This window comes from Myotis nattereri (assembly GCF_964212035.1).
Source record: "Myotis nattereri genome assembly, chromosome: 2".
NCBI lineage: Eukaryota > Metazoa > Chordata > Mammalia > Chiroptera > Vespertilionidae > Myotis > Myotis nattereri.
Genome location: NC_138076.1, coordinates 206725672 through 206737402, shown reverse-complemented (window position 1 = coordinate 206737402; position 11731 = coordinate 206725672). Strand labels below are relative to the sequence as shown.

Genomic DNA, 11731 nt, shown 5'->3' with positions numbered 1-11731 from the left:
CTCTCTCTCTCTCTCTCTCTCTCTCTCTCTCTCTCTCGCTCTCTCTCCTCCCCCCTTCTCTCTTTCTCTCTCTCTGAACCCAGACTAACATCAGGACCTTGAGCAGAGTAGATCTCTCCATGCCACTGCCAAGTCATCCATTTGCACTCTCATCCATGACCCACCTCTAACCAGGACGTCAGCAATGGCTGCGAGAGGTCTCAAAAGAGAGCCTGCTGCCTGGCCTAGGGCTGCCATGGCCCCCGAGGGTGTGGGGAGCTGCCAGCTTTCATCCTGTCCACGGGAGACAACCTGGAAGGCAGAGCGAGGCTGCAGGAGGGCGTTTACGTCTGGAGCAGGGGATGCAGAGGGAGGGGACTGGTTGAGGTGGGAGGAGGGGGTCACCAGCTGGGGGTCCCGGGCCAACCAGCGGAGGCACACGGAGAGGACGCCAGCAGTGGCTGGCAAAGACCGAGGCCGGGAAGTGCACGCCCCCTTCCTGGAGAGACCACAGGGGCATTTGTACAAACACTTTCTCAGCCCCCACCCTCGGCCTGGCAAAGACTCCAGGGGGTGGGGGTGGGTGGGAGGCGGGGCGGGGGGAGAGGGGCAGAGGGCACATTTAAGCTCAAATGGGACTGAGTTTACACCTGAGTGTTTGAGGAATCAGTAACACAGAAGTTACTAGAATAAATTTTCTGCCGACAACATAGGAAGAAAATCCAGTTGTAGCAAAATGATGAAAATGACATTTGCACATTTGCGTTCAGGGCCATGAAGTGGGTGCCTGATGCCTGAGCCAGTAAGTGAGGAGCTACCCTTCTTTGTTTGTTAATGGATTCATTTGCTTCCCGAATCCCTCGGCTGCCCCTTCCATCCAGATTTTGCTGGAGGTGAGGCGGCAATAATAAACTCAGGGCTCCGGGTGAGTGTTGAGTCTAAGTTTGCAAAGCTCATTCGCATCGCGGGCTGTGCTCTGTGGTGCTGGCCCATTGCACTCCTGAAGTAGAGCTAGCTTTGCTGCCCGCCATGTATAGATGAGAAAGCGGAGGCCGGAGAGATTGAACGGCAAGGCCATACACCCCGGGGGAGGCACCAGCCTGGACAGCGCAGGGGGCGGCAGCAGGGGGCCCTGTCACAGGAGAGGTCAGGAGGCCGTGAGTCCTCAGCTTTACCCTGGGCTGCCCTGGAGCTCCCCAACCCCAGACTAGAGAGCATGCAGGACGGAGACGCAGCCTTCCTGATTCCCAGTCCAACTCCTGGGTGGGATCCAGGCAGATTGCAGAGGTGCTGGGACTTGGGGAAGGATCCTAGAATTGCTAGGGTTGCCCATGGAGGTCAGGCCAGCCTGCCCAGCTCAGGGGAGCAGGCCCTGTCTGCCCCCAGAAGGACACGTGTCAGCAATACTCATGCGGAAGGGAGGCTCAGTGCGCGGCCTCCCTGTGAGCAGGTGTGACTTGTCCCAGGGCTGGAACCCAAAGCAGCCACTTTCCTGGTGGGATCTGGGACAACAATATCACTCCGCAATGGGTCCTGCCTCACACTTCCTAAAAGCACTTTCACTTCCTTCCAGACCCTGCCCGAAGGCCCTGTGAGGCAGCCCAGGTGGGCAGGCCAATTTACAGATGCCAAAACGGAGGCCCCGATGGGGCCTGTGTCCAGCTCAAGGTCTCTCTGCAAGGAAACAGCAGAGCCCAATGCAACGCTAGGCTTTTCGGGGCAGGGCGAGGCTGGTCTTGCAGCTGGGCCCTGGCAAAGTCCCGGGAAATAAACTCTACAAAGATCTTGCTGTTCGGATCAGAAATGGCAACATCCCCCCCGCCCAACTCAATAGAATAACCAAAGACACGAAGTTCTGTTTAAAATTAAAAAGCTTTTCCTGATATTTCTCTTTCTTTAAGACATTCACATCAAAGCCACACAGAATGTGATAGACATGGGCCAACAGCAAGATCACTGGCGAAGGCTGTACCTGCTGGAGAAGGTCAGCGCTGTCCCTTCGACGCACCTGGATGGAGCTCAGAGGGGCAGAGCCTCGGCTGCTCATGTCACTATCCAGTTCCATGCATGGAGCACTCAGTAGGTGCACAATACGTGTGTCATGAATGAAAGAGCCAACAACCTCTCACTGGCCCCCTCCATGCCTCTGTTCTCCCCATGGTTCACCTCACCAGGGTAAAGGCCAGAGGCCCTCAGAAGTCATCTTGTCCAGCTGCTTCCTGTTACAGAGGAGGTCCAGAGAGGGTAAGTGACTGGCTGGAGGTCACACAGCATGTTGGAGGAAGCACAGGTGCAAGACAATGACCTCCTGGTTCCAGAGCTCCCCCTGAGGTCTGAACGCCTCTGTCGTTGAGTCAAGGAGGGCCACCTTGCTGCTGAGCCTGCTGCAGCCTTCCGAGGGGCATGCGGGGCGGCTTCCTGGGATGTGGGCCGTCTCTGGTTCAGGAGGTTGACTCCCCCAGATGCCTGGGCCCCTTCCTGCCACTTGTCGCCACCCGGGGAGGAGTGTGGCCCCAGGGGGAGAGGATGTCCATCAGGTCCCTATGTGGAAGTGGCGCAGATGCCGCCCCATCTGGGGTGTGGAGGTGGAAGGAAGCAGAGGGCGGGGACGCAGGTCTGCAGGATGACAGGGCCCGGGAGAGGTGGCGTCTCCCATGGGTGATGTGGGAGGAGAGTGATTCCAGCAGGAAACCAGGCAGAGGCCAGCTGACCTTGATCTGGCGGATAACACCCTGGGGGAGGCACCAGCCTGGACAGCGCAGGGGGCGGCAGCAGGGGGCCCTGTCACAGGAGAGGTCAGGAGGCCGTGAGTCCTCGGCTTTACCCTGGGCTGCCCTGGAGCTCCCCAACCTTCCCCCACCATGTGGGCAGGGGGCGGGGTAGGGGACCAACCTGGGGAGAAATGTATGCACGGGGTGAGGTGAGGGGTGGGGAGGGGGCCAGGAAGCTGGCCCTTATTCCACCATTCACAGCAATTGCTGGACGTGGAAAAGTCACTTTGCTTCTCAGAGCCCAGTTTCTGTGTTAGCGGGAAAACAAGGATAAATAAAAAATCCTGCCCAGCTGGCCACTTAGCTGGTTGAGCATTGACCTATGAACCAGGAGATCACGGTTCAATTCCCGGTCAGGGCACATGCTCGGGTTGTGGGCTCGATCCCCAGGGTGGGGAGTGCAGAAGGCAGCCGATTAATGCTTCTCTCTCATCACTGATGTTTCTATCTCTCTCTCCCTTCCTCTCTGAAATCAATAAAAAAATATATTAAAAAAAACCCCTGCCTCCGAGCATCACTGCGGGGCTGCACAAACCTTTCGCCCAGGACTGTCTATTCCGCGTAGTGCTGCCTCCCCAGAGGTTAGCATCTGGTACACAAATAGATGTCCTAACGGGCGGCCAATACTCTCATCCTCATCAAAACGATATTGACCTCGGAGGGGCGCGTGATTCTTCCTGGCCACCCTGCTGCTGAGGCAGAGCTGGGACCCGAACCTGGGCAGTCGGACTCCAGGGTTCACCCCTAGGTACCGCCCTTCACTCCATGACCCAATTCTGTAAACTGTGACGTTTTACACAAGGAATCAAGGAGGAGGGAGAAGCCCGCGATGGCCACTCAGGGGGTGAGGACACGGGGACAGAGGGAGGCCGCGATTTGTCCCAGGTCCCACAGACTTCCAGAACATCCCATGCTCTTTCTAAAAAAATTCCCCTGAGGTGTTTCCCCCTGTGTGGGTCCCCAGCCACTCACGGCCACGTCCAGCTGTGTGGCTGGGGCCACGTCGGCCTCACTTGGCTGCTGCGGGACCTCAAGGTTGCCCATTTTCTCCTGCTTCCGCCACTTGGCTCGCTGATTCTGGAACCAGATCTGATGAGAGAGAGAGAGAGAGAGAGAGAGAGAGAGAGAGAGAGAGAGAGAGAGAGACGATGGAGGTAAGCAAAGGGTATTTTCTCCATCCATCTAGTGTCTCCCCCAACATGCCTAATAACCATGCCTCCCGAGAAACTTTGCAGTTTAGAAAGCTCACGGCATCCAGGATTTCTCTGGCTCTGGAGGTCAGCCTTCTGAGAGGGGTTAGGGGCCACAGCCTCTAACGTCTGCGGGGCCTGATCATTCGGGAGGGCAGCAGCTGGGTGCCCCGTAATCAGGAGGGGTGGGGTCCATGGTCCCCAAGCCTAAGGAGGCAGTCTCTCAGCTTCAGCCACCAGCCACCAGCCACCACGTGAAATGTGAGCCCAGCCTTGCAGGCTCATCCAATTTCTAAGACAGAAATCTGGGTTTTTCTGTGAGAGTTCTGAGCTTTAAAATACTGTGCAGACCAAATAAAACCCACCAGTGGGCTGTTGCCTGCTGGCAGGCCACCAGTTTGCAACTCCCGTGGGCCCCTGGGCATCTGCAGGAACATTGGCCATTTCCTGTATTCATGAGCATCCTGATTGTCCCTGACACGTGGCCATTTGTACTGGGTCATTCTGCTGAGGCGCCGCTAAATTTTGAGCCACTTAGCTGGGGCTACCAACGTAGCTGGTGACAGATTTCTAATGGAAAGAAAAAGGGGAGAAGTCCGAGGCAGGGGCGTCCTTAGCCAGAAGAAAAGTAGGTTGGGATAAGAGAAAGAGTAGAATGTTGACCTGGGTCCTCACTGAGATTTTGAATTCAAATGAGCCCATCATGTTTGTTAAAAAAAAAAAAAAAAGAGTGATTTAGAAAACTGTTGGAGAGCATACCAACAGTGCAACCATTGGATTTGGGTTTGCTAGAACGGTACTTACAAAACTGGGGATGTGCCAAGGGGGCAGGACCTACGCCTGGTGAGTGATAAGGGGCTACTGTAACCACAACCATGGAAAAAGCCATAGACACTCAGGGGTGAAGAAATTGCACAAGGGTTACAAGGAGGAGGGAGAAGCCTGTGGAAAGTTTCGGATTAGGCAGTCGATGTTTGAACCAGGCCTCAGACCTTGGGTCCAGGGTCCTCTCCATTTCTCTGCTGTCAAAGTGACGACAGCCATGTGGTCCAGGCCAGGGGCTGGAAAACTTAAGGCTTGTCGGCTAACTCTGGCCCGCCAGCTGTTTGTGCATGGCCTCCCCATGAGTTAAGACTAGTTCTCACATTTTTGAAAGGCTGCAAAAAATCCACAGAAGAAGAATATTTTGTGACACATGCAAATGATATAAAATTCACATGTTAGTGTTTATCGATAAAGTTTTATTGGAACACTGCCATGCTCAGTTATTTGTGTATGGTCTGTGGCTGCTCTGATGCTACAATGGCAGGGTTGCATAGCTGTGACAGTGATCGGATGGCCCCCGGGGCCCAACATAATTACCACCTGGCCCTTTACAGAAAAAGTGTGTTGACCCCGGTCTAGATTGTCAAGAGGCATTTTGTGAATGAGGCTGCAGAGCGGATGATGGTCTGAAACTGCAGCCAAGTGGAGAGGCAGGGAATGGGGGCACCTATCGATGGCCGTCACAATGCCACCTCGCTCCATTTTCACCCTCCAAGGAGAGAAATCATCTGATAACTAGGGGGACCTCCTTTCCTGGAATGGAATGTTTAGCAGGTATGACTGTATTTGTGGGACAAAGCCAATGGCACGTTTCAGACAGAGCAGGCCCGGAGGTCCGGGATCCATAGCGTCCCGCCCAGTGTATTGAGGTGGGGCTAGAGCGGGAGGGTTGTACCTGCACCCGAGCTTCCGGGAGGTGGATCCTGGCTGCCAGCTGGTTGCGGACGTGGATGTCTGGGTAGTGGGTGAAGCGGAAGAGCCTCTCCAGCTCGTGCAGCTGCTCTGTGGTGAAGGTGGTTCGGACCCTCCGCTTGCTCTTCCTCTCCCCTGGATGGAAGGGGGAGGGGCCAAGGTGTGTCAGTGACCTTGCAGTTGGCCTTAGGTTACAGACCACAGCGGGCATGGAAAAGAGGAAGCAGGTGAGAGAAGGCAGAAGAGCACGAATGGAATAGGGAACAGAGAAAAGATGGCGCACAGGGCTCAGCCCGTAGAATTTTGGACCTCAGTGAGCCAGAGGCTGGGAAGACAAGCTCATGGATGGGGTACCCGTGCACTGGGCAAGGCTCTCAACCCCCAGGAAGGGCTGGGATCTCCTGGGCCCAGTCAGAGAGGACGATGGGGGTGGTGCACCTCATTTTCTGAGCCATGGAAGGGGAACTGGATTGGGAGGAGAAAACCCTTGAGTTCCGGTCTAGGCCCGGCATCTCAGGCCCAGGAGCTGGTGGCCACAGTGCAGCACACCCACTGAGCTGGCTGAGGGCACCCTGGAGGGCACCAGGCGGGGGGGAGGGGGGGACGGGGGCAGGGGAGAGGTGAGGAAAGTGGCGGGAAACTGCCCCCTTCCAGGTTGCTCCTCTCCCCGTTATTAATTGTGCAAGCTGTGAATCACACTCCGGTGGGTCTTCACAGAGAACTAGTCAGCAGAACTTAATTAAACCTGAGCCGTTTAGCACATCGATCATAAGAAATACACAATTTACACAGGTGATTAGGCCACCTAATTATAAACCGATGTTTCTCCACGCTCCGCTCCCTCCCCTGATTGCTCATTCTCTGGGGTCTGCTAATGGGCCCTGGCTGCTCAGCTACAGGCCCTGGGGGCTTTGCATGGGCGAAGTCTCTGCAAGGGCCTGTCCTTGTCTTCCTGAGGCAGCTGGCTCGGCAGGGAGGGGATCCAGGGCACCCCTGGGAGCCCTTCTGTGGGCCGGGGACGCCTCCTGGACATGGCAGGTGGGTGGGGTGCAGGGCAGGAGTCTTCCAGGGCAGACCCACACTGGCCTCTTCTCTCCAGTCGGTCAGGGACTTCCTGTAGTTCCCTTGTGCCCACAGCAGCAACCACGACCTCCTCTGGGAAACCTCTCCTGGCCTCCTCGATGGACCAAACCTCCCGTAGAACAGGCCATTAGGGTGCTGTGTCACCCCTCCCAGCACTATCGCCGCCGTCACTGCGCTTTCCTCGTGACTATTGGATGGCCATTTGTCTCCTGCTGGATGAGGCAGGACTGTGCTTGTGCTCTGCTCTCCGCAGCGTCCCCACTCCCAGCTGATACCTGTGGTGGCTTTAAGATAAGACCCTTTGCATTCTTGTCTCCTTTAATGCGGGCCCACCTTAGTGACGCCCCTAACAGACGGGCCATTGGAAGTGGCAGCTCCCGCTTGGCTCCCTCCCTCTTGGATTGCTCGCTCTGAGCGATGCCACCCCCATTTTGGGAGGACACTCAAGCAGCATGTGGAGAGCCCTGCCTGGGGAGAAACTGAGGCCTCCTCCAACGGTTGGCGCCAGTCACCAGCCATGAGCGCCAGCCACCGTGGGAACAGATCCTTTATTCCGGTCCCGCCTTCGGGTGACAGCAAGCGACACCCTTCCTGCAATCTCACAGGGACCCTGAGCCAGACCGCCCAGTTAAGTCACTTCCAGATTCCTGCCCACAGAATGTGAGTGACATAATAAGTGTTCATGGTTATCTGAAGCCACCAACTTTGGGGACAATTTTCGTGTGTGCAGCAATAGATAAGCCTGCCACCCAGCCACCATTCAGTAGCTCGTTGCATGCCTGGATGAAGCATATGATGAATACATCGAATTTAAATTATAGCCGATGCTAAAGCCTCTGCTGTCCACTCGGCTTTCTCCTGGCTCTGACTCGCTGGGGGCCTGTTACCATAGTAATGTTGTCAGCGCCCCGCTTGCTTCCCTCAGACCTTTGTGTGCTCCAGAGCCGCTTGCTACTGCCAGGGGATGACTTTCTAGGCTGCAAAGCCCACATAATTCCAAGGAGTATATTTGCTCCCTTTCCCAAAGGATCGAAGTTCAGTTTTGCACAGTGGTCACTGCCTTCAGCACTTGGGCTTAAATCCTCCCTTCAGCTCTGCTTTTTGGGGGATCCTACAAGAATACAATGTTTGTTTGTTTTGCAGGCAGGAGTCCAGCATTGTACTGCCTTGTACTCCTAATAGGGCCTAAGAAGGAATTGGCTTCTCAATTCTAGAACCAGCCTTCAGGTCCCCCAGACCTGTAGGAATGTCCCCATGGCCATGGTAGGTTGTGACTGGTGGCAGGGACTGAGATAAGAAGAGGGAAAGAGAGAGAGAGAGAGAGAGAGACCACACTTATCCTGGGGGAAGTACAGGCTTTTAGCTCTGCATCCTTTAGCCCAGCTGTTGTCTGCTCTCATGGGAGCCCAAGGGCAGAGTCATTAATGAGCCATGAGACACACCCTAGGCCTCCAGGGAGCTGGCCTCTCTCAGAAGGAGGTAGCGGTCAGCTGGCCTCAGCATCCTCTTAAGTTGGGAGACCCTCTTGGAATTTTCCATTGGCTGAAGACCTGGGAGGGTCCAAGCCTTAGATGAGGAGGGTCCCTGTGAGCGTGGAAAGATGTGGGGAGGATGCACCTTGGCTGCTGCCAGGAGACACGGGGGAGCGGAGCACGGTCCTTGGCCTGGATGACTGGCCTGGCCCCGGCTCCTGTAGGTATTGGTTCTGCCGCTCAGAACCAGCCACTCTGCCTCCCTGGGCCTCAGCCTCCCCAAAGAGTGGTCTTTGGACCACTTGCATCCTTGGACCACTTTTGGGAGAGCTGGTTAGAACTGGGGTTCCTGGGCACCATCCTGGACCTACAGTCAGAGTCTTGGGTGCCAGGCCTGCCATGCGGCATTTTCAGGAGCTCCCTGGGTGTGCCAGGCAACCTCCACCAGCCGCACCATGGAGCCCTTAACGTGGCACGTGAGGCCAGAGGACTTTACTCTTTTGTGGTTATTACTGGGGTGATGCCAAGAGGGAAATAGGTGGAGTGGGGATGGGGGTCCTGTGAGGGTGGGAGAGGCCGCCCCTCCTGCCACCCTGCCCTGCCCTGCCTGCGGGGAGACCCCGCTGCTGGGAGGAAGCTCTGAGTGAGAAATTGCCGTGAGTGAAACCACAAGGCTTCTCAGCACCCAGTTTGCTGGGGAGCTGGTCATGGTGTCAGAGCTGGGAGGGACCTCAGGAATGGTCCCGAATGCTCTTTCATGCTCCACATGGGGAAACCGAGGCCCAGAGATCCCAGGCTCGCTGAGGCCTCCCGTGAACCGGTGCCAGCTGGGCGTAGAGGCCAGATTCCTGCAACCCCAGCTTCCTGTCCCCCTCGCCCAGCCTCTCACAGTGTCTGCCACAGTGTCTGCCAGTGACCTCTGTATTTTCTGACAGGTCGCCATCCCATCTGCATTATTATTTGCTTAGCAGCTTCCCAAATAGACGTTTTTGTTTACTTAAATAAGTAAACTTATTTAAAAAGAAAACCTCACGTTGTGACCAAAAAATGGGGAACCAGCATCCTGGGCCCTAAACAGAAGCTTCGTGTACAAATAATTAGAACTATTGGCATAAATCATCTCATCTTTGTCTGCGCGCCCTCAGAGTCATCTTGAAAACCACCCGGGGGCCCTTCACTGGCCTCGGAAGCACGGGGTTCCCGCAGAGCGCCCGCGCTCAGGAGTAGCCTGGAGGGGGTGGTCTCAGGGCTCCGGGGCGCAGTTCTCGTGCTAACACTCATGTGGTGTTGGCAGCCGATGGGTCTTCTCCTCCTGGTGTATCATCTATAAGGTGGGGGCTCACACCTGTGACAATTTGATGGCAGGTTGGCCATGAACTGCCGGGAGCCAGGGGCGCTGTCTCACCCACCGCAGCTCTTTGGGCGGTCACCCCTGGGGTCTGCTCTGGCTGTAGCTGGATGCACCGGCGTCTTTAGGGAGGTTCGGGATGAGTGGCTGCCTGCCTTTTTGCCAGAAGCCATTGTCAGCTAGGAGAAGGGCGGCTCCTCTGGTAGGGATATCAGATTCTCTCTCTCTCTCTCTCTCTCTCTCTCTCTCTCTCTCTCTCTCCCTCCCTCCCTCCCTCTCTCGTCATGGATTCTATGAAGCTGCAGCAGGAGAGACTGAGGCTGGACCCCAGAAGAATGGTTTCTGTGAATGCCCGTCCAATTCACTGGAACATATGAATGAACTTCTGGCAATGACGCTGGGGATCCTTCCCCATTTATAAGCTCAGCTACAGGGGGACCCGCCACCTCCCCGGGAAGGAGGGGTCCTTCATGGTCTTCCCCTGCAGCTGGGGACAACCCCCTCTCCGGAGACTGGCCTGGGGGGCTGTGGGTTGTGTGTGGGGGTTCCCTGGATTAAACGGGTGGGAAGGAGAGAACTGGGACCCTCATGTGAGAACCGCGGGCTCATCGATGCTCAGACGCCAGTGGGCACTTGAGACATTGCCTCGGTGTCCCCTTCCTCCCCTCGACCGTGTCACCGAGGATAAAGCTCGGCCCGAGGGGGAAAGGGACGTCCTGCGCTCACACAGGCCAGGCTAGCACTGAGTCAGATGTCACCGACTCCTGCTCTTAGCAGGGGCCTTCCCCAAGCCAGCTGTCAGGGAGGGGTCTGGATGTGGTCACTGCTCCTTGGGGACATGCCCTGGGGGGAGCACTGGCCTGGGGCAGGGTGCTTAGGATGGGCAGATCCGGGCAAAACCTCAACCACTGCTGCTGAGCTGGCTGGGCTGCGCTCACGGAGGAGAATGTGTGGACTGAAGTGTTTAGGGGCGGCCTGAGCAGGCTCGGACCTCGGGTCTTCTGCTTACTCATTGGGCAAGTCGGGGACACCGTCCACCGCTCTCCGTTCACAGATGGGTTTCCACATCTGTCAGGCTATGGTCATGATGAAGGCACATGGGAGGCACACACAGCCTTGGGGACAGTGCCTGTCACGTCGTAAACGCTCAGTAAGTGCCTGGCAGCAGCATTCCCACCGGGGCCTGGTGGCAGGACAGGCCCCGTCCCTGCATTCTGCAACTCACTGAGCCTGGTGCCGCATCAGAACAGCCACAGTTCTGGGCTGGGTAGAAAGAGATTGAAGGTCTCAGCCCCATGCCTGGCATCTCTGAATTTTAGAGCCCCCTCTCCTGTCACCACAGCGTAACCCAGCTGGGTCGTGGAGACTCAGGAAAGGATAAGAAATGACCAGAAGACACTTACCCTGGGGCTGGTCCTGGGGGTGCCTCTCCAGCCTGGAGCCTGCAACGGCCGCTTGCCCGGTGCCCCGTCCACCTGCCCCTTCCTGCCGGCCCCTGTCGCTCCTCTCGGCGGGCCTCTTTAAGATCTCCTCGATGGAGAAGGACAGGCCCAGCTTCCTGGGGGCCTCACAGCACCCCGAGTCCTTCCTCTCCATACCCCGCCTGGGCACTCTCCGTGGGCAGCTGGAAGGAGGGCAGAGGGGGCTTGTGGATGCCCAGGGTGATGCTGGTGGCGGGTGGCTGCTTCCTCCCCTGAGATTCCTGGGATCAAGAGGGCAGGCAGAGGTGGAGAGCCGGGAGCCTCATGTTGGGTTATCCGGGCGCGACGCCGCCTCCCCAGGGACTTCCATGGGCCGCTGCCGCTCACGCCTGGGATCGAGGTGCGGGTCACACGGGAAGAGCTGGGCCGGCTGTACCCCAGTTGGCTTCAGTCTTACTGCAAAGGGCCTTCTCCGGGTGGGCGGCCTCAGTCTCTAGCCTAGGCCTGGGGCCCCCGAGGTCACGGCCAGCGGGCAGCAGGGCACAAAGCTGGGCAGAGGAGAAGCCTGCCCCCAGAGGCGAGCTGGGGCAGCGGGGCCACCTTCTTGCCCTTTCTCTGGCTTGTGGCCTTTCCCGCTGGCTCCGGCCAGGCCTCTGGGAGGCTGTGGTGCCACCCTTGAGTCCCAGGTGGCCAACTCTGTCGGGGGCCGCACCACAGCTGAGGGTGTTCC

The 11731-nt window shown here is 57.1% G+C and overlaps 1 protein-coding gene across 1 annotated transcript; it reads right to left on the bottom strand.

The window, feature by feature from the left end:
- Window positions 1-2520: 2520 nt before the first annotated feature.
- Window positions 2521-11176, bottom strand: ISX (intestine specific homeobox; the record flags this gene model as incomplete). Its single annotated transcript, XM_081083166.1, has 4 exons — window positions 2521-2760; window positions 3723-3839; window positions 5661-5812; window positions 10984-11176. The coding sequence occupies 4 exons, from the start codon at window positions 11174-11176 to the stop codon at window positions 2521-2523; spliced, it is 702 nt and encodes a 233-aa protein (XP_080939292.1).
- Between the last annotated feature and the right edge of the window lie 555 nt (window positions 11177-11731).